General features: G+C 43.8%; 1 protein-coding gene across 2 annotated transcripts in view; it reads right to left on the bottom strand.

The window, feature by feature from the left end:
• The window catches only part of LOC132406671 (L-fucose kinase), a 359123-nt gene that overhangs the window by 13433 nt on the left and 319179 nt on the right, over positions 1-26511 (bottom strand). For both annotated transcript variants that reach the window (XR_009516220.1, XM_059992500.1), the window contains exons 17-22: positions 23804-23970; positions 22244-22471; positions 19433-19576; positions 15734-15853; positions 8304-8491; positions 1259-1358 (exon numbers count right to left, since the gene is read on the bottom strand). Coding sequence is in view for 1 of the 2 variants with exons in the window: in XM_059992500.1 (XP_059848483.1) it covers positions 1259-1358; positions 8304-8491; positions 15734-15853; positions 19433-19576; positions 22244-22471; positions 23804-23970 (947 nt within the window). In the remaining variant the exon portion in view is untranslated. The remainder of the gene's footprint in view (positions 1-1258; positions 1359-8303; positions 8492-15733; positions 15854-19432; positions 19577-22243; positions 22472-23803; positions 23971-26511) is intronic.

Here is a 26511-nt window from a genome sequence, read left to right as displayed (position 1 = left end):
CCAATGTACACGCTCTAGATTAGGTCTCCCCCTCCTCCCACACCCACTGTCTCTTGCCTTTCCTCACACAAACCTTCCATCACAGAACTCCATAGGAATTGCCTTTGAAGAAGATATGTCTGCACTCGAAGAATTGAACTTGAAGCTCAGCTTTCCAGAGAGTTACTTCCCAGACCCGATGCCCAACAGTCCTTCATTGGATGAAGAAGATGATGACTGGAGTGAAACGCACACATGGTTCTAGATTAGCCCCCTCCCAATGTACACAGTGTACTAGATGAGATCTCTCCAATGTACTGTACATGGTGTTCTAGATTAGGTCTCCCCAATGTTTACAGCATTTTTGATGAGGGATCCAAGCAACCTAGCATTCTAGATTAGATCTCTCCAATGCTCTATTTAACTGGAGCAGTTCTTCACTGCTTTTGTATCAATTGTCCAAGCATTAAGCAGTAATGTTTTCATAATTACTTGCAGTACCTGAATAACTAATCTTTTATAAATTATCTACTTGGAACAGATCCCTCTGCTCCTCAGAACTCTGCAATCTCTCACCTATTGGATAATGCGCTTTTTTCAGTTTTCATAAACAAAATGGACAGTTTGACATTTTCCCACATTATATTCCACTTGCCTGCTCATTAGCCCACTCTCCTTTTGTCCTGATGCAGGATATTGACTTGAAATGTCTACCATCCCTCTGCCTCTATGGATGGTGCTCAACCCACAGGATTCCTCCAGAATCCAGCATCTGCAGATTCTTGGGTCTCCCTCGTTTTTGTTTACATCTTAGCACAGAAAGAACTCCAACTTGAATTAAATTATTCATGCTGACACTGTGCAGAGAAGTGTAGCCAACTCAACCCTCAGTTCAGGGTGAATCCAGCGTAGGATGGAGACAACGGCTGGAAGGACAAATTGTTTCAGGACGTTTTGGTAGCACAATAATTGGCGCAATGCTTTACCGCACTGACTGTAAGATCAGGGTTCAGTTCCTGCTGCTGTCTGCCAGGAGTTTGTATCTTCTCCCTGTGACCACGTGGGTTTCCTCTGATGCTCTGGTCTCTTCCCACAGTCCAAAAATGCATGGTTAGGGTCAGTAAGCTCTGGGCATACTATGTTGCCTCCGGAGCATGCTGACACTTGTGGACTGTCCTGCACAATCCTCACTGATTTAATTTGAAGCAAATGACACATTTCACTGTACGTTTCAATAAATGTGACAAATAAAGCTAATCTGATCTCCAAACTAGCTTACCTTTGATAAAAGCTTGCGCACAATCCTCTGCATTCCTAACCAGTGCGTCTGTGTTCTGCACGATGCTGGGCAGCCTGGCATACCAATTCCTCAGCACGTCCTGTAAAGCAATCAAAACCATTGTGGAAACTTCCAAACACTGGCTGTTTCTACCAGCCTTCAACCCAGCCCTTTGGTGGTATCCTCCAATGCCACTCTGTCACTGTACACTAGAAGCTTCTGGTATCCCCTCTCTACTTTGTGCTGTCCAAGAACAGTATTTGGGTACAGGAGAACATTCTGCTTCACGAGCATAGTCTACTATTTCATTTGATCATTGTACCCAAATTCCAAATGTTTTAACTGACTGCAGCATTGACTGTGTTTTATGTGGGAGAGAATTCCATTCTAACATTGTACTTTTTGCTCCTGAACATGTTGGCTTTGCTGTGAGATTAAGGAAAAGTCCTTTCAATGACAGGAGTACTTTATTAGGTACACCTACATATTAATGCAAATCTCTAATCCAACAATCATATGCAACAGCTCAATTCATAAAGACATGCAAAAGAAATGGGGGAGATCTTAAATGGGTCTTTTGCACCTGCATTTACTGAGGAAACTGGCATGGAGTCAATGGAAATAAGGCAAACAAGTAGTGAGGTCATGGAACCTATGAAGAGGAAGATTGAAGAGGAGGAGATGCTTGCTATCTTGAGGAAAATCAGAGTAGATAAATCCCCAGCACCTCACAGGGTATTCCCTCGGACCTTAAAGGAGACTAGTTTTGAAATTGTAGGAGCCCTGGCAGATATATTTAACATGTTGGTATCTACAGGTGAGGTGCCGGAGGATTGGAGGATAGCTCATGTTGTTCTGTTGTTTGAAAAAAGCTCTAAAAGTAATCCGGGAAATTATAGGCTGGTATGTTTGACGTTGGTAGTAGGTAACTTATTGGAAGGAGTACTAAGAGATAGGATCTACAAGTATTTAGATAGACAAGGACTTGTTAGGGAGAGTCAACACAACTTTGTGCATGGTAGGTCATGTCTATAACAAATCTATTAAGTGTTTTTTAAGGAGGCTGCAAGGAAATTGGATGAAGGGAAGGCAGTGAACATTGTCTACATAGACTTCAGTAAGGCCTTTGACAATGTCCCACATGGGAGGTTAGTTAGGAAGATTCAGTCGCTAGGTATACATGGTAAGGTAGTAAATTGGATTAGACATTGGCTCATTGGGAGAAGTCAGAGAGTGGTAATGGAGGATTGCTTCTCTGAGTGGAGGCCTGTGACTAGTGGTGTGCCACAGGGATCAGTGCTGGGTCCATTGTTATTTGTCATCTATATCAATGATCTGGATGATAATGTGGTAAATTGGATCAGCAAATTTGCTGATGACACAAAGATTGGAGGTGTAGTGGACAGTGAGGAAGGTTTTCAAAGCTTGCAGAAGGATCTGGATCAGCTGGGAAAATGGGCTGAAAAATGGCAGATGGAGTTTAATACAGAAAAGTGTGAGGTATTGCACTTTGGAATGAAAAACCAAGGTAGAACATACAAGGTAAATGGTAGGACACTGAGGAGTGCAGTAGAACAGAGGGATCTAGGAATACAGATACAAAATTCCCTGAAAGTGGCATCACAGGTAGATAGGGTAGTAAAAAGAGCTTTTGGTACATTGGCCTTTATAAATCAAAGTATTGAGTATAAGAGTTGGAAATGTAATGGTGAGGTTATATAAGGCATTGGTGAGGCCGAATTTGGAGTATTGTGTGCAGTTTTGGTCACCTAATTACAGGAAGGATATTAATAAGGTTGAAAGAGTGCAAAGAAGGTTTACAAGGATGTTGCTGGGACTTGAGAAACTGAGTTACCGAGAAAGGTTGAATGGGTTAGGACTTTTTTCTCTGGAGTGTAGAAGAATGAGGGGAGATTTGATAGAGGTGTATAAAATTATGATGGGTATAGATAGAGTGAATGCAAACAGGCTTTTTCCACTGAGGCTAGGGGAGAAAAAAACCAGAGGACATGGGTTAAGGGTGAAGGGGAAAAGTTTAAAAGGAACATTAGGGGGAGCTTCTTCACACAGAGAGTGGTGGGAGTGTGGAATGAGCTGCCAGATGAAGTGGTATGAACATTGAAGAAACACTTGGACAGGTACATGGATGAGAGGTGTATGGAGGTATATGGGCCAGGTGCTGGTCAGTGGGACTAGGCAGAAGAATAGTTCAGCACAGTCAAGAAGGGCCAAAAGGCCTGTTTCTGCGCTGTAATGTTCTGTAGTTCTATGCAGCCATAAGGTCATAAGAACAGAATTAGGTTATTCAGCCCATTGAGAGTCTGCTCTGCCATTTCATCATGGCTGACCCATTTTCTCTCTCAAACCCATTCTCCTGTCTTCTCCCTGTAACCTTTCATGCCCTAACTAATCAAGATCCTATTAATCTCTGCCTAAATACACCCAGTGACTTGGCCTCCAAAGCTGCCTGTGGCAACAAATTCCACAGATTCATCACCCTCTGGATAAAGAAATTACTCCTAATCTCTATTCTAAATGGATGCCCTTCTTAGGCTGCATCCTCTGGTCCTAGACTCCCTCACTAAAGGAAAACTCCTCCCCACATCCACTCTTACTACGGTTTTCAACATTCAATATGTTTCAATGAGATCCCATTCATTCTTCTAAATTCTAGCAAGTACAGACCCAGAGCCATCAAGTGCTCCTCATAAAATATCATTTCATTCCAGAATCATTTTCTTGAACCTTCTCTGTACCTTCTGCAAAATCAGCACATCCTTTCTTAGATAAGGGCCCAAAACTGCTCACAACACTAAGTACCTTATAAAGCCCCAGCGTTACATTCTTGCTTCTATATTCTAATCCTCTCAAAATGAGGGCTAACATTGTATTTGCCTTCCTTACCATTAACTCAATCTGCAATTTAACCTTTAGGGAACCCTCCACAAGGACTCCTAAGTCCCTTTGCACCTCATATTTTTGAATTTTCTGCCTATTTTGAAAATAGTCTACGGTTTTGTTCCTACTACCAAAATGCATGACCATACACTTACTGACAATGTATTCCACTTGCCACTTTGCCCATTGTCCTAATCTACGACCTGCTGCAGCCTCCATTCCTCCACATTACCTGCCCCTCCACCTATCTTTGTATCATTTGCAAACTTGGCCAAAAAGCCATCAATTCCGTTATCTAATTCATTGACACATAACGTAAAGTGGCCCCAACACCGACTACTGAGGAACACTCTAGTCACTGGTAGCCCACCAGAAAAGGCTCCCTTTATTCCTACTCTTTGCCTCCTGCCAATCAGTGAATTCTCTATCCATGCTAGTATCTTTCCTGTAATGCCATTCCTCAATTGCTGAGGTTAGGCTAAGTGGCCTGTAATTTCCTTTCTTCTGGCTTCTCAATAAACAGAGTGATTTTTGCAGTTTTCCAGAATCTAGTGATTCTTTGATGATAATTACTAACACCTCCACAATCAGCCCAACCATCTACTTCAGAATGCTGGGGTGTGGTCCAGGTGATTTATACATCTTCAGAGCTTTTAACTTCCCAAGCATCTGCTCCTCACTAATGGCAACTTCACTTACTTCTCCCCCCTCGCACTCGCAAACTTCTAGCGTACTGCTAGTGTTTTCCACGATGAAGACAGATTCAAAATACTTATTTAGTTTGTCCACCATTTCCTTGTCCCCTATTACAACCTCTCCCAGGTCATTTTCCAGTGGTCAGGTATCTACTCTTGCCTCTCATTTACTCTTTATATATCTGAAAAAAAAACTTCCTGTGTCTTCTCTGATATTATTGGCTAGATTATCTTCATCCTTTTTCATTGCCTTCTATTGGTTTTTAAAAGCTTCCCAATCCTCTTAACTTTCCACTAATTTTTGCTCTCTTGCTCTTATATAAGTTTTGACTTTCCTTGCCACGGTTACATCATCCTGTCTTTAGCATACTTCTTTGGGATTTATTTGTCCTGCACCTTCTGAATTTCTCCCAGAAACTCTGTTCTGCTGTCATCATTGCTAGAGTCCCCTTCCAATCAATTTCAGCCAGCTCCTGTGTCGTGCCTCTTTAAATCCCTTTACTCCACTGTAATATTGATAGATCTGACTTTTAGCTTCTCCCTCTCAAATTGCAATCAGTTAATGGTAAATAAGAATATTTGCAGTGATTTAGTATTAACAGAAAGCTGACTTTCTGCTTTTAGGTATATTCATTTATGAGAATGTATAAAATAGCAAAATAATGCATTCACAATTTTACAGTAAGTTTTGCAATGGGGCGCTGAATGGTAGTGAGGGAGGACAAGTAGGTGCAGGATTGGCACTTGTTCCACTTACAAGAATAAGTACCTGGAGGGAGATCAGTGGGAAGGTTTGAATGGAGAAGGGGATCGCATAGGGAGCGATCCCTGTGGAAAGCGGGAAGTGGGGAAGAGTGAAAGATGTGCTTGGTGGTGAGATCCCATTGGAGACGGCACAAGTTACGGAGAATTATCTGCCGGACTCGGAGGCTGGTGGCATGATGGAGGAACCCCATCCCTGGTGCAGAAGAATGGGGTGGGGGCAGACGTGAGCGAAATGGAAGAGATGTGGCTGAGGGCATCATTGATGGTGGAGGAAGAGAGGCCCCTTTCTTTGAATAGGCAGGGTATCTCATTAGTTCTGGAATGAAAAGCCTCATCCTGAGGGCAGATGCGGCAGAGACGGAGGATTTGAGAGCAGCGGTATGGCGTTTTGCTCCATTGGTTAGGGCACTAAGTGGTCATGTTACAGACTACAAATCCTTGATGAGAACACACTTGGAATACTGTGTGTTCTTCTGCTTGCCCACCTACAGGAAGAGGTTATTAAGCTGAAAAGATCCCTCAGGATGTCACTGGAACTGGGGCTGGGTGATTGAGTCATTAGGAGATAGGCTGGGACTGTTTTCCTGGAGTAAAGGAGGCTGAGGGGTGACTGTATAGAGATAAGGTGAATGTTCACAGACTGTTTCGTAGGGTAAGGGAGTCTAAAACTAGAAGGTATAGGTTTCAGATGAGAGGGAAAAGATTTAAAGCAGCGGTGATGTGGACACAGTTACAACATGTAAAATACATCAGGACAGATACAGGGATATGAAAGGTTTAGAGGGATGTGGACCCAATGCAGGGAAATGGCACTGGCTCAGGTAAGTATTTGGTCAGTGCTACAGGACTACATTTCCTATCCAGTTGCCTCCCCACTTCATAAAGCACATTCCCAACATTAACCACCCACTGGCTAAAAAACATTTCTTCATTTTTGCTAATCCTTCTGTGTTCCTTACTTATTAACCCTTCCACCAAAGGCAACATTTTGTTCTACTGTCTGTTTCCTTTATGATATAAATGCCTCTATCAAATCTTATCACGTTCTCTGTTCCGAGGAGAAGCATGGTGGCTCTTCCAGACAATCCGCTGAAGTGCCCTTTTCCTGGAATCGCCTCAGTAGATTCACACTTCTCCAGGGATTTCACATTGTTCCGAAAGTGTGGCAGGCAGAAGCAAACACAACAATCCCGCAATCCCCAGTGTAGATCTGGTCAGCACACTTTGGGAGCAAATCATAACCAGAAGAAAGCCTGCAGATGCTGGGAATCCAAGGCAACACACACAAAATGCTGGAGGAACTCAGCAGGCCCAGGCAGCACTTGTGGAACAGTCGACGTTTTGGGCCAAGACCCTTCTTCCGAACCAGAAAGGAAGGGTGAAGATGCCAGAACAAAAAGGTGGGGGAGTGGAATGAGGATAGCTGGAGAAAAAGGAATTTGATAGTAGAGCAGGTGTGGCACCAGGGGGGAGGGGGAGGGAATTCTTTACCAGAAGGAGAAATTGATATTCATGCCATCAAGTTGGAGGCTACCCAGATGGAATATAAGGTGTTGCACTAAGTGAAGATTGTGATTAAGTTAGAGAGGGAGCAGAAAAAAAATCACAAGGATGTTCCTGGGTTGGAGGGCTTCAGTTATTAGGAGAAATTAGATATACTGTGTTTCTGGAGTGAGGGAGGCTGGGAAGTGACATAATTGAGGGATTTAGAACTAAGAGAACCACAGGTTAATGTTGCAGTCTATAAAAACCTCATTGCACACATTTGGGATATTGTGTTCAGTTCTGGACACCTCACTACAGGAAGGATGTAAAACCTTTAGAGAGGGTGCAGAGGGGATTTACCAGGATGCTGCCTAGATGAAAGAGTATGTCTTCTGAGAAGAGGTGCAGTAAGCTAGAACTTTTTTCTGCTGAAGTGAAGGAGGATGAGAGATGACTTGATGTAAGTGTACAAGATGATAAGGGGCACAGTTTGAATGGACAGCCAGTGACCTTTTACCCAGGGAAAACGGCTAATACAAGGGGGCATAATTTTAAGGTGACTGGAGAAAAGTACAGGGGGTATGTTAGACGTACATTTTTACACAGTGCTGGTGATAGAGGCAGATACATTAGGGACATCTAAGGAACTCTTAAATATGCAGATGGATGGTTGAAAAATGGAGGGCTATGTAGGAGGGAAGGGTTAGATTGATCTTGGAGTTGGTTAAAAGTTCAGTATAACATTGTAGACTGAAGGATCAGTACTGTACTGAAGAGTTTGATGTCCTGTCTTCTCAGAGAGGCATAGTCAGTCTAGAATGCTAGAGTCTGCTTCTCAGCATAGGGGAGTCTAAAACTACAGAGAGGGAGGAAGTTTAAAGGAGATCTGAAATAAATTTTCCCAGAAAGGGTAGATCGTATCTGGAATGAACCGCCAGAGGAGGTGGTGGAGGCAGGAACAGTAACAACATTTAAGAGGCATCTGGACAAGTACCTAAATGAACATAGTGTAGAGTGTATGGATTTGTGATGGGTTGTAAGGTCTGTTTCTGTGACTTTATGAGGATGGCTGTTTTGGTGACTATTTTACACTCAAACAACAGGGTGCACCCGACGCCAGCATGACTTGCAGTCCCTGAAGCCGGGTGAGAGAACGGTCGAGAGCTTGGGGCTGCACGGGCTGCGATTCGTGAGGTGCTCACCTGCAGGATATTGCGGGCCAGCCGCGTCTTCCCCGTGTACACCAGCAGAAGGTGGTCATTCAGGGTCTGCACGAACTCGCCGGTCACTGGGATTCGTTCAACGTCCACTTGGAGGGGCAGCTGGGGCTTTGAGCAACCGAGCTTGATCCCAGGAACCAGTCCTCCGACCTGATCCTGCCAACCTCCACCTGGAAAGTGACAAAATGTCCTTCACAACTGCCCAATGTTCCCAAGTGCATGAACTGCCAATAATGCATTTCTGAAGCCTAGATGAGGTACAGCCAGGAAGCACACATACTCTGAGTAAAGATGATAACTCTTGGACTGATGGTCTACAATACACCCAGTCTCCTACTGAACTCACACTGAATGCCGTAACAGGCCAATAGTCTCATAAATACACTCAAAATGCTGTAGGAACTCAATAGTCAACGTATCAGGCCCACGACCTTTCATCAGATCTAACTGTTTATTTCCTCCATAGGTGCTACCTGACCTGCTCAGTTCCTGCACATTTTGTGTTTGTTGCTTTGGATTTTCAGCATCTGCAGAATCTCTTGTTTATCATCAGTTTGTTTAACACCCATTTTAGCCAAGATGAACCTTTACCCCACCAGTTAAGAATCACTGAGGAAACCTGAGAAAATATTCTGCTTGAATCTGCACAGATCTTTGAGACTAGAGCAACTAAAGAGACCTCGGTGTAGAATCAAGATCCAGTCGTACAGAATAACAAGACCACAAGACATTGGAGACATTTCTCTCCTTTGGACCATTGAGCCTGCTTCGCCATTCTTTCAAGGAAGACTTATTTCCCCCTTTCAACCCATTCTCATGCTTTCTCCTTAATCTTTGAAAAAAGGAACAAAATTTGCACAAGTGTGTTTTAGAAGGCTGCAGAACTGTTGTGGGGTTGGTTAGAAGGGCTTGGAGGCCTGTGTTGTGGGGTTGGTTAGAGGGGTTTGGAGCCCTGTGTTGTGTAGTTGGTTAGAGGGGCTTGGAGCCCTGTGTTGTGTAGTTGGTTAGAGGGGTTTGGAGCCCTGTGTTGTGTAGTTGGTTAGAGGGGCTTGGAGCCCTGTGTTGTGTAGTTGGTTAGAAGGGTTTGGAGCCTATAATTTCTGTCATCTCCTATGGGATCCCACCCACACCAGTCTCCGCATCCAACACCTAACTCTCGGTAATTTCTGTCATCTCCTATGGGATCCCACCCGCACCAGTCTCCGCATCCAACACCTAACTCTCGGTAATTTCTGTCATCTCCTATGGGATCCCACCCGCACCAGCCTCCGCATCCAACACCTAACTCTCGGTAATTTCTGTCATCTCCTATGGGATCCCACCCACACCAGACTCCGCATCCAACACCTAACTCTCGGTAATTTCTGTCATCGCCTATGGGAATCCACCCGCACCAGTCTCCGCATCCAACACCTAACTCTCGGTAGTTTCTGTCATCTCCTATGGGATCCCACCCGCACCAGCCTCCGCATCCAACACCTAACTCTCGGTAATTTCTGTCATCTCCTATGGGATCCCACCCGCACCAGTCTCCGCATCCAACACCTAACTCTCGGTAATTTCTGCCAAGCCCATATTTTCCTCCCACCCACTTCCTGCAGGGATTGCTGTTTATGCAACACCCATGTCCACTCATCCCATCCCATTGAACCCCCTCCCGGCTCTTATCATTGCAAGCGGAACAAGTGCTGCACCTGCCCCTACACCTCCTCCCTCACAACCATTCAGGGACCCAAACAGTACTTCCAGGTGAGGTGACACTTCACCCGTGAGTCTGCTGGGGTCATATACTGTGTCCAGTGCTCCCGGTGTGGCCTCCTGCATATCGGTTATACTGTACCTGATGTAGATTGGGAGACCGCTTCGCCAAGCACCTTGGCTCCATTTGCCAGAAAAAGCTGAAATTGACGGTAGCTAACTATTTCAATCCTACTTCCCACTGGCATGGCCATGGCCTCCTCTACTGCTGTGATAAGGCCACACTCAGGTTTGAGGAGAAACACCTTATATTCCGTCCGGGTAGCTTCCAACCTGACGGCATGAACATCGATTTCTTGAACTTCCAGTAACTGCCCCCTCCCCGCTCCCCGTTTGCCATTTCCCATTCTTGTTCCCCTCTCTTATCTCTGGTGCTCCTCCCCTTTCTCCTCCTTCCACAGTTTTCCATCCTCTCCTATCAGATTCCCCCTCCTCCAGCCCTTTATCTCTGTCACCAATCAACTTCTCAGCCCTTACTTCACCCTGTCCCTCACCCAGTTTCACCTATCACCTACCACCTTCTACTTCCTCCTCCCCTCCCCCACCTTCGTACCCTGACCGCTGCTCTTTCTTTCCAAACGTGATGTTGAATCTCAGCCCGAATCGTTGATAGTTTATTCTTTTCCATGGATATATAAAGTGTAAAAGGGAAATGAGAATGGAAATTGAGAATGGAGAATGGAGACTGTTGGAAAACAATGCTGGAGAGGTAGTAATGTAGGACAAGGAAATGGCCGACGAACTGGATGTGAAGCTACCATTACTATGGAGACAGATCTGGGAAATGGAAATGTCTGAAGGTAGATAGCCACCTGGACACTCCAGGTTTCTGAAAAAGGTGACTGAAGAGATTATGTAATAATCTTTTCAGATTACTCCACTCAGTAAGAAGGAAGAGGGGCAGAAGAAGGGAAATTATGGGCTAGTTAATCTGACCTCAGTGGTTGGGAAGGTGTTGGAATCAATTGTCAAGGATGAGGTATCAGTGTACTTGGAGGCACATGATAAAATAGGCCGTAGATTCCTCAAGAGAAAATCTTGCCTGACTAATCTCTTGGAATTCTTTGAAAAAATAACAAGCAGAATAGACAATACAGAATAGGTTCATGTTGTGTCCTTTGATTTTCAGAAGGCCTTTGACAAGGTGCCACATGTAAGACATAGGAGCAGAATTAGGCCAGTTAGCCCACTGTGTCTGTTCTGCCATTCAATCATGAGGCTGCTTAACAAGGAAAGCATGGATAAAGCAGTGGCTGATCGGCAGGAGCCAAAGAGTTGCCTACCAGTGAGTAGTGGCGTTTCATAGGTGTCTGTGTTGGGACTGCTTTTTAAGTTATATGTCAATGACTTAGGTGATGGAATTGATGGCTTTGTTGTAAAGTTTGCAGATGATGTGAAGATAGGTGGAGGGGCAGGTATTTTGAGGAAGTAGAGTGGCTACAGAAGGACTTCAACAGATTGGCAGATGAAATACATTGTTGGGAAGTACATTGTTGGTCATGTACTTTAGTAGAAATAAAAGGGAGTTTTTCGAAATGGAGAGAAAATTCTAAATTGTAAGGCACAAAGGGACGTGCAGGATTTCCTAAACATTAACGTGCAGGTTGAGTCTGTGGTGAGGAAGGCAAATACAATGTTAACATTCATTTCAAGAGGACTAGAATATAAAATCAAGGATGTAATGATAAGGCTTTATAAAGCACTGGTGAGGCCTCACTTGGAGTATTGTGAGCAGATTTGGGTGCCATATCTTAGAAAGATGTGCTGACACTGGAGAGGGTTCAGATGATTCCAGAATTGATCAGATTGTCATATGAAGAGCACTTGACGGCTCTGGGCCTGTATTCTCCAGAATTCAGGAGGGGTGACCTCATTGAAACCCATTGAATGGTGAAAAGTCTTGATAGAGTGGATGTAGAGAGGATGTTTCTTATGGTGAGTGAGTCTAGTATGAGAGGATAGCCTCAGAATAGAGGGCTGTCCATTTAGGAGTCCTTGTGCAAGATTCTCAGAAGGTTAATTCACAGGTTGAGTCTGTGGAATGCTCTGCAACAGACTGCGCTGGAGGCCAAGTCCATGGGTATATTTAAGGTAGTTAATAGTTTCCTGATCGATCTGGGCATTAAAGGAAATGGTGAGAAGGCAGATTTATGGGGTTGCATGGGATCCAGCCATGATGGAATGGTGGTACAGACTTGATAGGCTGAATGGCCTAATTCTGCTATATCTTACAGTCTTATGATATTACCATATCTTTGTGCACAATATAACAGAATTCATTGAAAGAGAGAAGGCGGTTGGAAAGAGGTGACTTGATGATATTATAGGGTTTGGGACGTTCATCCTCATTGCTCTGCAAACACGGAGGAGTCTTTCAGTGTAGAGAGCTCCAGTGCACACCTGGATACCATGCAGGCCTTGCATCACCAGATTTGCTTTACTTTGAGCTTTGTGCCTTCGTGGCAGGCCCATGGACAAGACACACACTGGCCTCCTGCAACCCACTGTGTGATGGATGTTTAGCAGCTCCATCCAGTTGCAAATACACCCTGTGCAAATACACTGCAGTCTGGCTTCTTACAGAGTTGAAATAGGGGGCTGCTGAGGTCAACCACTCTCACCCCATGGGCGATACCTTCCGACCCTGTCTCTTCCTCTGCCAGAGCCTAATTATCCAATCTTAAAAAACCCTGGTTCCCCTACTCCTTCCCTTTCTCCCATGGTCCACTCTCCTCTCCCACCAGGTTCCTGCTTCTTCAGCCCTTTTATCTCTTCCAACTCCCAGCTTCTTACTTCACCACCCTCCATCACCTGGTCTCACCTGTCACCTGCCAGCTTGTACTCCTTCCCTCTCCCCTACCACCTCATTCTGACTTCTGTCCCCATGCTTTCCAGTCCTGATAAAGAGTCTAGGCCTGAAACTGAGTAACTGATTTTTTTCAAAGTGCCAGGCTTTAGATGTTTCAGAAAGAACAGGGAGGGAGGCAAAAGAGGTGGGGGCGTGGCATTGTTGATCAGAGAGAGTGTCACGGCTGCAGAAAAGGAAGAAGTTATGGAGCAATTGTCCACTGAGTCTTGTGGGTGGAAGTTAGGAACAAGATGGGGTCAACAACTCTACTGGGTGTTTTTTATAGACCACCCAATAGTAACAGGGATATCAAGGAACAGATAGGGAGACAGATTCTGGAAATGTGTAATAATAACAGGGTTGACGTGGTGGGAGAGTTTAATTTCCCAAATATCGATCAGCATATCCCTAGAGAGAGAGGTTTAGATGGGATGGAGTTTGTTAGGTGTGTTCAGGAAGGTTTTTGACACAGTATGTAGATAAGCCTACAACAGGAAAGGCTGTACTTGATCTGGTATTGGGAAATAAACCTGGTCAGGTGTCAGATCTCTCAGTGGGAGAGCATTTTGGAGATAGTGATCACAACTCTATCTCCTTTACCATTGCATTGGAGAGGGATAGGAACAGACAAGTTAGGAAAGCATTTAATTGAAGGGGAAATATGAGGCTGTCAGGCAGGAACTTGGAAACAGATGTTCTCAGGGAAATGTATGGAAAAAATGTGGCAAACGTTCAGAAGATATTTGCGTGGAGTTCTGCATAGGTACGTTCCAATGAGACAGGGAAAGGATGGTAGAGTACAGGAACCGTGGTGTACAAAGGCTGTTGTAAATCTAGTGAAGAAGCAAAGTTTACAAAAGGTTCAGAGAGCTAGAAGACTATAAGGCTAACAGGAAGGAGCTCAAGAAAGAAATTAGGAGAGCTAGAAGGGGTCATGAAAAGGCCTTGGCGGACAGGATTAAGGAAAACATTCTACAAGTATGACATACATACAAGTATGTTAAGAGTAAGAGGATAAGCGGTAAGAGAATAGGACCTATCAAATGTGACAGTGGAAAAGTGTGAATGAAACCGGAGGAGATAGCAGAGGTACTTAATGACTACTTTACTTCAGTGTTCACTACGAAAAAGGATCCTGGCGATTGCAGGTATGACTTACAGTGGACTGAAAAGCTTGAGCATGTAGATATTAAGAAAGAGGATGTGCTGGAGCTTTTGGAAAGCATCAACTTGGATAAGACCAGACGAGGGTTGTGGATGTTGTTCCATTATTCAAGAAAGGGAGTAGAGATTAGCCCAGGAAATTATAGACCAGTGAATCTTAATTCAGTGGTTGGTAAGTTGACAGAGAAAATCCTGAGAGGCAGGATTTATGAACATTTGGAGAGGCATAATATGATTAGGAATAGTCAGCATGGCCTTGTGAAAGGCAAAGCCATCGTAAGCCAAAAAGCTTATGAGCCTGAATGAATTTTTTGAGGGTGTGACTAAACACATTGATGAAGGAAAACCAGTAAATGTAATGTATATGGATTTCAGCAAGGCATTTGATAAGGTACCCCATGCAAGGCTTATTGAGAAAGTAAGGAAGCATGGGATCCAAGGGAAAATTGCTTTGTGGATCCAGAACTGGCTTGCTCACAGAAGGCAAAGAATGGTTCTAGACGGGTCATATTCTGCATGGAGTTTGGTCGCCAGTGGAGTGCCTCAGGGACCTGTTCTGGGACCCTTACTCTTCGTGATTTTTATAAATTGGCCTGGATTAAGAAGTGAAGGGATGGGTTAGTAAATTTGCTGATGACACAAATTTGTGGATAGTGTGGAGGATAGTGTGGAGGATAGTGTGGATAGTGTCAGAGGTTACAGCGGGACATTGATAGGATGCAAAAATAGGCTGAGAAGTGGCAGATGGAGTTCAACCCAGATAACTGTGAGGTGGTTAATTTTGGTAGATCAAATATGATGACAGAATATAGTATTAATGGTAAGACTCTTGGCAGTGTGGAGGATCAGAGGGATCTTGGGGTCCGAGTCCATAGGACACTCAAAGCAGCTGCACAGGTTGACTCAGTGGTTAAGAGGGCAAATGGTGTATTGGTCTTCATCAATCGTGGGAGCCGAGAGGTATTGTTGCAGCTATATAGGATCCTGGTCAGACCCCACTTGGAGTACTGTGCTCAGTTCTGGTCACCTCACTGCAGGAAGGATGTGGAAACCATAGAAAGGGTGCAGAGGAGATTTACAAGATGTTGCCTGGATTGGGGAGCATGAATTATGCAAATAGGTTGAGTGAACTGGGCCTTTTCTCCTTGGAGCAGTGGAGGATGAGAGGTGACTTTATAGAGCTGTACAAGATGATGAGAGGCCTTGATCGTGCAGCTTTTCCCCAGGGCTGAGATGGCTAGCACAAGAGGACACAGGTTTAAGGTGCTGGGGAGTAGGTACAGAGGAGATGTCAGGGGTAAGTTTTCAACTCAGAGTGGTGAGTGCGTGGAATTGGCTGCCGGTGGTGGTGGTGGAGGCGAATACGATAGGGACTCCTGGACAGGTATATGGAGCTCAGAAAATAGAGGGCTGTGGGTAACCCTAGGTAATTTCTCAGGTAGGGACGTGTTTGGCACCGCTTTGTGGACTGAAGGACTGGTATTGTGCTGTAGATTTTCAATGTTTCTATGAGCTGCTGAGTTCCTCCAGCATCTTGTCTGTGATGCAATGAACAATGTCTATCCTAGACTTGGCCACTTTAAAGGATTTGCCTGGATCAAGTCCCCTGATATTCAGAAAGCCCAGGTGTCCTGCTGGTTACCTGTGGTCAGGACCTGCTCCAGGTGAAGAACGATGTGGATCAGGGAGGCAGTATCACAGGACTTCCCAGCTGCCGAGATCAGGGCTGAGACGACCGCACCTGCCAGGATGCTACTTGTACCTAGGAAAACAAAGAGGAAACAATCTGACAATTACTACAATGAACTCATAAACGCTCATTGTATCATTAATGATCAAGGGTAACCGCTACTGATTGTTTGTCAAATCAGAAGAGTAGTGCAGTGGCACAGCTAATGAGCCGTCACCTTGCACGCCCAGAACCTTGGTTCGACCCTAAACCTGGGCACTGTTCGAGTGGAGTGCGCAGGCTTTCCTCATCACTGCTTTGGGTTTCCTCCGGGAGCTCGAAGGTAACTGCAAATCCCAAATACATGCAGGGTGGTGGGCTAACTGTAAATTGCCCCCAACCCACCCATGTACGGCCCAATATAAGAATAAAATGGGACTAGTATCTACAGGTAGATGAAAGAGTTGTGTAACTGAGGTTGGGCAGACCGGGCCTGTATTCACAGTGTGGTTTAGAAGAATCAGAAGTGATCTCAGTGAAGCTTTCAAAAAGCTGTGGGACTTGGCTGGGAAGATGTGAGTTGGTGTGTCTTTGACTGGAGTCATATTCTCAGAACAATGGGCTTGACGTTCAGGTCAGATGAGAATCTTTGGAATTCACTACCCAGGATGGCTGTGGAGGTCTTGTTTTGGATCTCAGTCAGTACAGAGATCAATAGGTTAAGGGGGCACGGGGAAGGGCGTGAATGGTCATGCGCTGCTCCCATTTCTACGCTATGCTCAGCTCACATTGCTGCTGATTTGCTACCCACAGATGCTTGAATGTTTGATGCTAAGCCCCACCTCCAATTTTTAACCAGAGGCTTGGAGCCACACATGAAAATTTATGAAATACACTTAATACAATTAATTGGCTTCAATTGATTGGTGATTGAGTAGCTCATCTCCTGAGACTTTTGTGCACAACAGTCAGGAGAGTTTATAGGGAATGGGGTGTAAAGAGACGTCCAGTGAGCAGCAATTCTATGGGCGAAAGTGCTTTGCTAATGAGAATGGGCACACTAGTTCAAGCTGACAGAAAGGTGATATAACGCAATAACAGTAGTGTGTAGAAGAGCATCTCTGAATGCACAGGACTTTGAACCTTGAAGTTGATGGGCTTCAGCAGCAGAAGACAGTGAAAGTTTCCAAAAGAGCAAGAATGCACATAGGTATAAAAAGGTTTTATATTTTGTTGCTGACCAAACGTATTAAATGCTTTCAGTAGAGAATCACTGTGATCAGTTCCAGGCCTCTTAGTGTTAGTGGCTGTCTGCTCTGAAACATCACTGTCAATTACGGAGAGGCCTTCACTCACATGCTGGTATTTTGTCACTCTAGAGCTGATTGCTGTTTATAGGTATTAATACTTCTAAGGTATCTGTGATTATTTAGAGAGGTGTTTTGTGGGGTCTGTGCCTCTTACTACTGGATGACAAGGATTATTTGTAATCAAAGAAGATGTAAGTTACATGCAGTGTGTGGTAGTAACCTTGGCCAGGGCTAAGTAAAACATAGTTGGCTGAGTTCGAGACAGTGCAGTCAAAAAACATACACTCAGTGGCTACTTTACTAGGGTCTTGTTGATGCAAATATCTAATCAGCACATCATATAACAGCAACTGAAAGCATATAGACATGGTTAAGAGGTTCAGTTATTGTTCTGACCAAACATCAGGATTGTCAAGAAATGTGATACAAGTGACTTAGACTGTTACTGATGGTGCCAGATGGGGTGGTTTGATTATCTCAGAAACTGCTGAACTTCTGGGATTTTCACATACAACAGTCTGCAGAGTTTACAGAGAATAGTAAAAAAAAACATTCAGTGTGGGGCAGTTCCATAGGTGAAAGTGCCTTGTTAAAGAGAGAGAGAGATCAGAGAACACTAGCCAGACTGGTTCAAGCTGACAGAGGTGACAGTAAGGCTACATCCACACTAGACCGGATAATTTTGAAAACACCGGTTTTGCATAAAAACAATAGGCATCCACGCTATGCATTATTAAAGATAGCTCTATCCACACTGAAACGGAGATTTCGTTGAATCTCCTACTGTGCATGCACAGGACACATCTACCGAAAACAAGCAACATGTTTGATGTTAAATCACGCTGTTAAAGACGGTGTGCATTTGTCCAGTTACGGACTAGAAAAACTTAAACAACGGTCAGCTGTTGGCTCTCACGCAGGAAGATTTAAAAGTTTAAAAAAAACAAATACTGGAGCGTATGGAGGCAAACGACAGGGAGTTCATGGACAGTATGACCCAGCTGATGATGAACATTGAAATACTAACTAACTCTGTTCCATTAATAAAGCACCTTGTTAAATGTGTAAAACATATCTGCATCAGTATTATCTTGTATTTCCATACAATGTTACATTAGGCTGTTACACATCTATTGTCAGAGAAGTACTTGCATAAATAGGTAAACCACCTTCATACGAGCAAGGACAGAAAACAGGGCAAAGTGAGTATACTTATTTATTCAGTAAGTTATGGGTCAAAGTATTTGGTGAGTACATTTCTAACTCTTCTGGCTTCAGTCTTGTTGCCGTCTGTTCTGAAACTGTTAGGCTGCATTCAAGAAAACAGTGAAATGGCGCGCTGCCGTCTGACAGCGTTTTCAGATTTCTCCGGTTACCCCGTCCACACTGATCTGGCCGAGCAGCATTTTCAAAAATACCCACCCTGGAAAGCATTTCTGAAAAGCTGTGGTTTCAGGGGACGAAAATGCCGTTTTCAGTGTGGATGGAGGGTGAAAATGAAGAGAAAAAGCTTCGGTTACAGATTTACCTGACGTAATGTGGACGTAGCCTCACTCAAATAACCACACGTTACAACAGTGGTGTGCAGAAGAGCATCTCTGAATGCACAACACGTCGAACCTTGAAGTGGACGGGCTATGGCAGCAGCAGATACCTAATAAACAGCCACTGAATGCAATTCTCAACAAAGGCTCCTCCGCACGCGGGTTTATAAAGGTCAAGTACTTTAATTGAGTGGCAGAGCTGAAGAATCACAGGCATATACTGAGTGAGCAGCTGTAGTTAGACTTGTGTTTTAAAAGCTCAATATAACAATGAAGTAAAGAAGATACGGGATGAGACATTTTGAGGAATGAGAGAAAAGCAATGAATCTTGATTATAATACAGGATATATTGAAAACAAATATAAAGTGATAAGTCTATGAAGGTTTTCAGTCATCCAGGTCAAGCAGTGGCGAATGCATGCAGCTGGATATTTCACCATTCATCTGAGAGGCTCCTTCAGTTCTGATCCATGGTGGGTAGTTACAAACTGAAGAAGCCTCTCGGGTATGTGGCGTAACATCTTCTAGACAAACACAGCAAGCCCAGCTGCCTTGATTTACTACTGCTTGATAAAGTGATAGGCAACTGTCTTTTCTTACTGGCTTATCAAATGGAAGTATTTTCCCTTAAATTATGTTTTAATTTATTCAGTATCAGTGTGTTGGAGCATTAGAATTAAAAGTGTGCTGGAGTCCCTGCAGATCAGTAGGACTAAGGGAAGGGAAGGAAAAATGGATTTCTAAGAGAGAAGGAAACCAAGTTTATTTTTGGTGCCAGCAGTAGTTGCGTGTCCCCAGACTGGTCTACGTTACTCACCCATGCCAGATCCGTGTGGCAGACTGGACCAAGTATGAAGCTCAAAGCCTCCGCCAAACCTTGTCATCAGCTGCTCCCGTAGAGATACCTGGGAGGGGTACTGGATGATTTCTGTGCAGATAAAGGCTGCCTTCAACAAAGCTCCTGTCAATAATGGTATATTTATTAAAAAAAAACACATAACCAATATCTAAAATGATCAGAGGCATAGGTAGTCAGAGAATTTTTCCCACAGTGGTAATGTCAACTGCTAGGGCACATAGCTTTAAGGTGAGGGAGAAAGCTGAAAGGAGAATACTTTATTTTTAAACACAGAGAAGCAGGTGCTGGAATGTGCGGCTAGGTGGGGGGGGGGGGTGGTAGAAGCAGGAAGGGCAGCAATGTTTAAAAGGCATTTGGACAGACACGTGAACAGGCAAGGACCGGGAGGATATGGGCGTGTGCAGGTAGATGGGATTAGTTGAAACTGGCATCATAGGCGACACAGATATTGTGGGACAAATGATCAGTTCTATGTTCCGTTATTCATTTCCAATAGCTATTCCACAATAGATAATTCACTGGCAGAGGGTTTTCATTTTAGTGATTGTGGCATCAACTTTAAGTCTAAAGGTAAGAACTTGTTATGATTCCCTCTGAATATTCAGTACCTCTCCTCATATCAAGGCTTGTTGTGGACAAATTGATAAGAGCTTGATTAACTAATTGTTTTCACATCATCAACAGGTTGTATTTACATAGAGTCTTTAATACAGCAAAATATTCCAAGGCCCATTACTGTACCCAGGTCAGATTTAACAATGAGGCACTTTGGGAGATATTAGTTCCAATGTCTTCAGAGATTAGGAATGCCTTCCACAGCTCAGCTGTCCAAGAAGTGGACACCAATAGCTGATAAATTGTTTGGGTGTGAGAATAGAGGAGTATAGCTATCCCATGGGATTGTCGGTGTTGGATCCTGATGTTTTTGCAATCCAATTCTATGGAAGTCAAGAATGAGGCATGAGACTTATTGCTGTGCAATTTTATTAAGTGTTACAAGAATGAATAATGAACAAATAAAGAGGAGCCGAGAGAACATAGAAAAAAAAGACAAAACGATAGTCGTGGTTGTCTCATATCAGACTAGAGATAACAACATTCCAGTGATAACAAGACACCTGTAAAACAGCCAGATTCAAGAGGTGCGTGCGGCACCTGCTGCAGAACACTAACAAGTTTCTAGAAAAATACAAAAGCAACTGTACAGTATTTACCGAACAATCACATGTGATTATATAAAAATACGAGTGAGCAAAGAAAAATTAAACTACAAAAGAAATAACAATTCTACACCCCAATCGAACATAGGGCTGGAGGAGATAACAGAGAAAGGGTGGCAAGGCTATCAAGTGATTTGAAAGAGAGTTGAGAATTAGAAACTGGGATACTGTTTAACAAACAATGTCATGTAACAAACCCATGACAGTTTGTAAAGGTCTGGGTATATGGATGACATATAGAGTTTAAGCTAGGCGTGCACGCTGTAACACTACATTGCATAATGCTTTTTCCTTGTACTATCTTGATGCCATGATTTGTGTGGATGACCCACAAAACAATGTTTTACACTGTACCTCAGTACATGTGACAATAATGAACCAATATAGTAACTTCCAGAACATCCCAGGGAACTCCTTTTTTTCTAATTTCACATGAAAAGGGTGGCTGTATTAAGACAGGAAATTCAGCAGCCAATCTGTGCACAAACAACAATGTTATAATAGGAGAAAAAGCCATGCTTTTGTATGTAATGTTGAATTCAAGGTATATGTTGGTCAAAACAATAGGTTTAGTTTCAGATTCAGATTTATATATCACATGAAAATCAAAACAAACAACAAAATGTGTCATTTGCATTAATAACCAACACACCTAAGGATGTGCTGGGGGCAGTCCACAAATGTCGCCACACATTCTGGCACCAAAATAGCATTCCCACAATACTTGGTAGAACAGCACAGAAAAAAAACACAAGAAGCAACAAAACAACAAAATAAGTCCCCTTCCATTCTCCCAACCACCTAAACATAAGGACAGTCCTCCAACTCCAGAACAGGGCCCCAGTCCCTGGGGTCCCACTCTTCAGTTTTGGCTATCAACCTTCTGACCAGCCGATGACAGGACCCCATGGCTTGAACTCCCCTTCTTGGGATATTTTGTATTTGCTTAGAACAGCGGACAGGGGCTCTGTTTAATGCCCAGTACATTTCCGACGGTGCAGGATTCCCTCAATGTTACAAAGAAGCATCAGTATAGGTCACTGTAGTGGGGATGGAAATTATGTATTTCTGATTTAGTCTTTGCTTGGCCATCAAAGCTGATCTACCACCAATACACCATGGCCTCAGGATGTCCCCTCTACAAAATTCACTGCAGATCAAAAAGCATTTAAAATCTGGGTCACAAATCCAAGGACAAGGGCAGAAGATGAAGTGGAGCACCACACTCTTTAGGTTCCTCTGCCAACTCTCTGTAAGATGCACACTGTCTTGGCTTGGAAATGTATCACCTATTCTTCTTTGTTGTTGGGACATAGCTTGAAGTTCCCTCCTGGGCAACGCTGTGGAAGAAAGACTGCAGAAAGGTTGGAGCAGGCAGCTCCCCACCACCTTTGCAAGGGTGATCAACAATGGGCAATAAACACTGGTCTTGCAGCAGTTCCCGTCTAACTGAACCTTTACCCTAATTAGACAAATGAGCACAGAACAGTACAGTGGTTTTCCCTGGGGCTAACATTCAGGATAACCATCAGCAAGGAAATCATGATACCTGGTGCATGGGGTTGGCAGTAGTCCCTCAGGTCATCCAGGCTCTGGCATATTATCTCCAAGGGCATCCCCTGCTCCCTGTCCCCTCGGCTCATGACCAGCCGCAGCTTTGGCTCGGGGGTGCGGCGTACCTTTGCTCCAATTGGCTTCTGCCCATCCACTAGGACAGCAACATCCAGCACCACTCCCCCATGCTCATACGTGATGGGTGGTGTGTCACTCCAGCCACCTACGGGAGACAGTCGTAGGCTTTAGAATCTGTACATGCATTTGTGAGGGTGGTTTTTGATAAGGAATAAGAAAAGTGATTAAAAAAAACTTTAGGAAGCCATTCCCAGGACAGAAATGGCTAATACAAGAGGCACAATTTTAAGGCGATTAGTGGAAAATATGAGCAGATGCCAGAGGAAGGTATTTTACCTGTCCATACAGATCCATAATGCCATGAAAGTGGTGTTATTGGTAGACAGGGTCATAAAGAGAGGTTTTGGTTGAAGTTGAGTAAGAGTTTGGTGAGGTCTAATCTGCAGTATTGTCTGCAGTTCTGGTCACCTGCCTGCAGGAAAGATATCAATAAGATTGAAAGAATTCAGAGAGTATTTACAAGGATGCTGCCAAGAATGGTTGTTGAGGACCTGAGTTGTAGGGAAAGGATAAAAGGGTCAGGGCTTCCTTCCCTTGAACGTAGAACGGGGGAGATCTGATAAAATTCAGATCTCCAAGGGGTACAGAGAGGGCAAATGCAAGCAAGCTTTCTTCACTAAGGTTGGGTGAGACTGGAACTAGAGGCCGTGGAATAAGGGTGTTCAGTGAAATATTTAAGGGGAACATGAGGAGAAACTTCTTCACTCAGCAAGTGGTGTGTGTGTGGAATGAGCCACCAGCACAAGTGGTGGAGTGAGTTAGCTTTCAACTTTTAAGAGAAGTCTGGATGATTACATGGATGGAAGGGGTATGGAGAGCTGTGGTCCATACATAGATTGGCAGAATAACAGTTCATCATGGACTGGATGGGCCGAAGGGCCTGGTTCAGTGCTGTTGTGCTTTATGAGAGTGGTGGGTGCGTGGAACGTGCTGTCAGGGGTAGTGGTAGAGGCAGATACATTATGAAATACTGCTCTATGATAGAAACGGGAATGGTTCTGTGGAAGGGAAGAGTTAGATTGATCCTGGGCTAGATTAAAGTCAGTACAGCATTGTGAGTGAAGAGCCTGTACGGTGCTGTACCATTCTATGCTCTGAATGATTTGAAATGCACACTTACACCGGCTTACTCTCAGCTGCAGCTTCTCAAATCTTCCCTGATGTGGACCACCACTTAGTTTATTTATTTAATCATCCCAACAACTCAAGAATTTAGTGAGAATAAAACCCTGCAGCTGCTGGAAATCTGAAACCAATTGAAGATACTGGCTATGATCTGTATGTCAGGCAGCATTTGTGGAACAAAAACAGAATGAACATTTCAGGCCCAAGTACCTGAAATATTGTTTCTCTTTCACTGCTGAGCATTGCCCATTTCCTTCACACCATCTGGCCCTGTTGAGAGTGCTGGACTTACCTGAGAAATCAATACGAGCTGGGCATTCGGCAACCAGCCAGTGATTCATGGGAGGAAGCTCGGCCTCCCTCATCGAGATGAACTGACGGGCCGTCATGACAGCCTGTCGGATCAGGATTTGCTCCGCCCCCTCGTAGTGACGGGCAGCTCTCACAAGCAGGTCAGGTCTACAGGACGCATACCAAAGACACAGAGGGGAGAAAAGTCAACGTGACACAATATTCTCTGGTGCATTGAATGTTTGTGAGGTCCCCAGATTTTAGTTCTCTAGAACAATACTTTAAATATCCATTTCTGTTTTATTGCTGTAAACCATACATCCTTCTGTTTCCTTACACAGTAGCACAGTGGTTAGCATAACATTATTACAGCACCAGCTGTCAGGTCAGAGTTCAATCCCTGCCGCTGCCTGTAACGTTCTCCCTGTGACCACGTGGGTCTTCCACATTTCAAAGACAGATGGTTAGGGTTACTGAGTTGTGCATATGCTATGTTGATGCTGTTAGTGTGGTAACATTTACAGACTGCCCACCACAATCCTTGCTGATTTGATTTGACACATTTTTTATAAAGGACGTGTTTTGCTGTATGTTTTGAAGTACATAGAGCATAACAAATAACCTTGGGACACAAACTATAATGTTTTTGTTAGAGTAGCTGACAAGCTGCTGGTAGTTTAGATGGGCCCTGAACTTCCCCTGGGTACAGTTCTGGCACAGTGGCACACATGAAGTGTCTCCCTTAAGAATTCATACTTGTGTGATTCCAGGCAGCAACTGCCAGGACACAGTAGGTGCCAACGTTGTACGGGGCACTGTCATGTGTACATGGGTGCATACACCTACTCCATGGCTTTCTCATTTCTGAATCAGCGGTTGAAGTTTGTTGAGTTGGGGTATATGATTGGTATTTTTCTTGAATTTTCCGATGCTTGCTTGTATTTTTTATATAATCATCCATATACATGTAATTTCAGTGAGTTTTCCAGTAATTATGGACCAGTTGTTCCTATAATTTTCTAGAAACTTATTAGCTTTCAGAAGCAGGTGAAAAGCCACTTGAATCTGGTTATTTTACAGGTTAATTGTTATCATAGGAATTTTATTATCTCTAGTCTGATACGAGTCAACCAAGACTGGTCTTTTCTCAACGCTGCTTCTTGTTCTTTGCTCTTGTAACACTTACTGAAATGGTTGTAGCCACAAGTTTTATGCCTCATTCTTGACTTCCAAAGAACTTTTGTATCCAAAAAAAAATCAGGATTCAATAGCTTCAAAAAACACCTCACCTGTTACAGGGCTGCAGTTGGGAGATAAGTGTCTTTCAGATGAGATTCTACACTTAGAAGTTCTTACGACAATCTTTTGATAAGAAATTTATTGGCTGAAATCATTCCTCCATCAAGAATACAAATAAACCCAGACCCCAAAGCATTATATCACTAAACCGTTTTGAAATTGGCTGCTTCAGGTCCCACACTGCCAGAGTGACTAAACTTTAAAATGTACTTCAAATAGTGAGCTTGTGAAAGGTGCTATGGAACTGTAACCTTTATACTCCAGAACACCCACACAAACAGTTATATGCAAAGGAGCAAAAATACTGGCTGATTTACTGTATTGAACCTGAGATAAAAAGTTCCAAAACACAAGAGACTGCAGATGTTGGAAATCCAGAGCAAGACACACAAAATACTGTTGGAATTCTGCAGATCAGGCAGCGTCTATGGAGGGGAATAAAGAGTTGGTTTTTCAGGCTGAGACCCTTCATCAGGACTGCCTGCCCTCTTACCAGACCAGTCTACACTGAATAAACAAGGAAGGGAAGGATCATTAGTATTGCAAAGGTTTTATTTGTTTAGATGGGGGACTTCTGTGACTGATAACACTTCAATTACCCACTAAGGAGGTACAAGTAGATTTTCAGTAAGCTTGTTCCAACATTTATTTGATTTTACAGGGGAGTAAGCCTTGCTGAGATCCTTTTTCACAGCTGAACCTTAGACCAGCACTGCACAAGAACAGGCTCCTTAACTTATGTTAAGTATGTGCCAAACTAAATAAATTAGTAATTAAACTACTAAAGATACTGGCTGACTACTCATTTATGCCTCTCAATAATCTTAAGTTGTAAGGGTGAAACGAAAACATGGTCAGAGAATACCTCAGCCTCTGGCTGTTGCTTTCTGTAAACCAGACAGAAGCATTCCTATCTCCGGGCTTGTGCACCATAGTGGATGGACAGAGCCTACATCTGCAGTTCGGACTCTTCTCTTGACTCTGACCATGCCAGGGAATGCTTGTGCTGACCTGGCCACTCAGCAGTTGCTGGCCCCAGTCAGACAAGAGGCCTGGTGGGGCATGCCCTCCTCTCATTAGTACCAAGAAGCACAAGAGTTAATAGCAGGGGGCTTAGGGCTTCTAACGTTTCTCTGTCATTCATCTTCTTCTGTTTGTGGATGTCTGCGAAGAGTAAGAATTTCAGGTGTGTACTGTATAACTCTCTGATATTAAATGGAACCACTGAAAGTGTGGGGGATGTCACTGGTACCATTTTAACAAAGAGAGTGGTGCGCACACGGAACACTCTGCTTGGGGTGGTCATAGAGGCAGATACATTTAGGGAATTTAAGAAACTCTTAGATGGGCACGTGGATAACAGAAAAGTGGAGAGCTATGTAGGAGGGAAGGTTACATTAATCTTAGATT

This window comes from Hypanus sabinus, chromosome 17 (genome assembly GCF_030144855.1).
Source record: "Hypanus sabinus isolate sHypSab1 chromosome 17, sHypSab1.hap1, whole genome shotgun sequence".
Classification (NCBI taxonomy): domain Eukaryota; kingdom Metazoa; phylum Chordata; class Chondrichthyes; order Myliobatiformes; family Dasyatidae; genus Hypanus; species Hypanus sabinus.
Note: the sequence above shows the minus strand (reverse complement) of the source record. Positions and strands in the feature narration are given on the sequence as shown.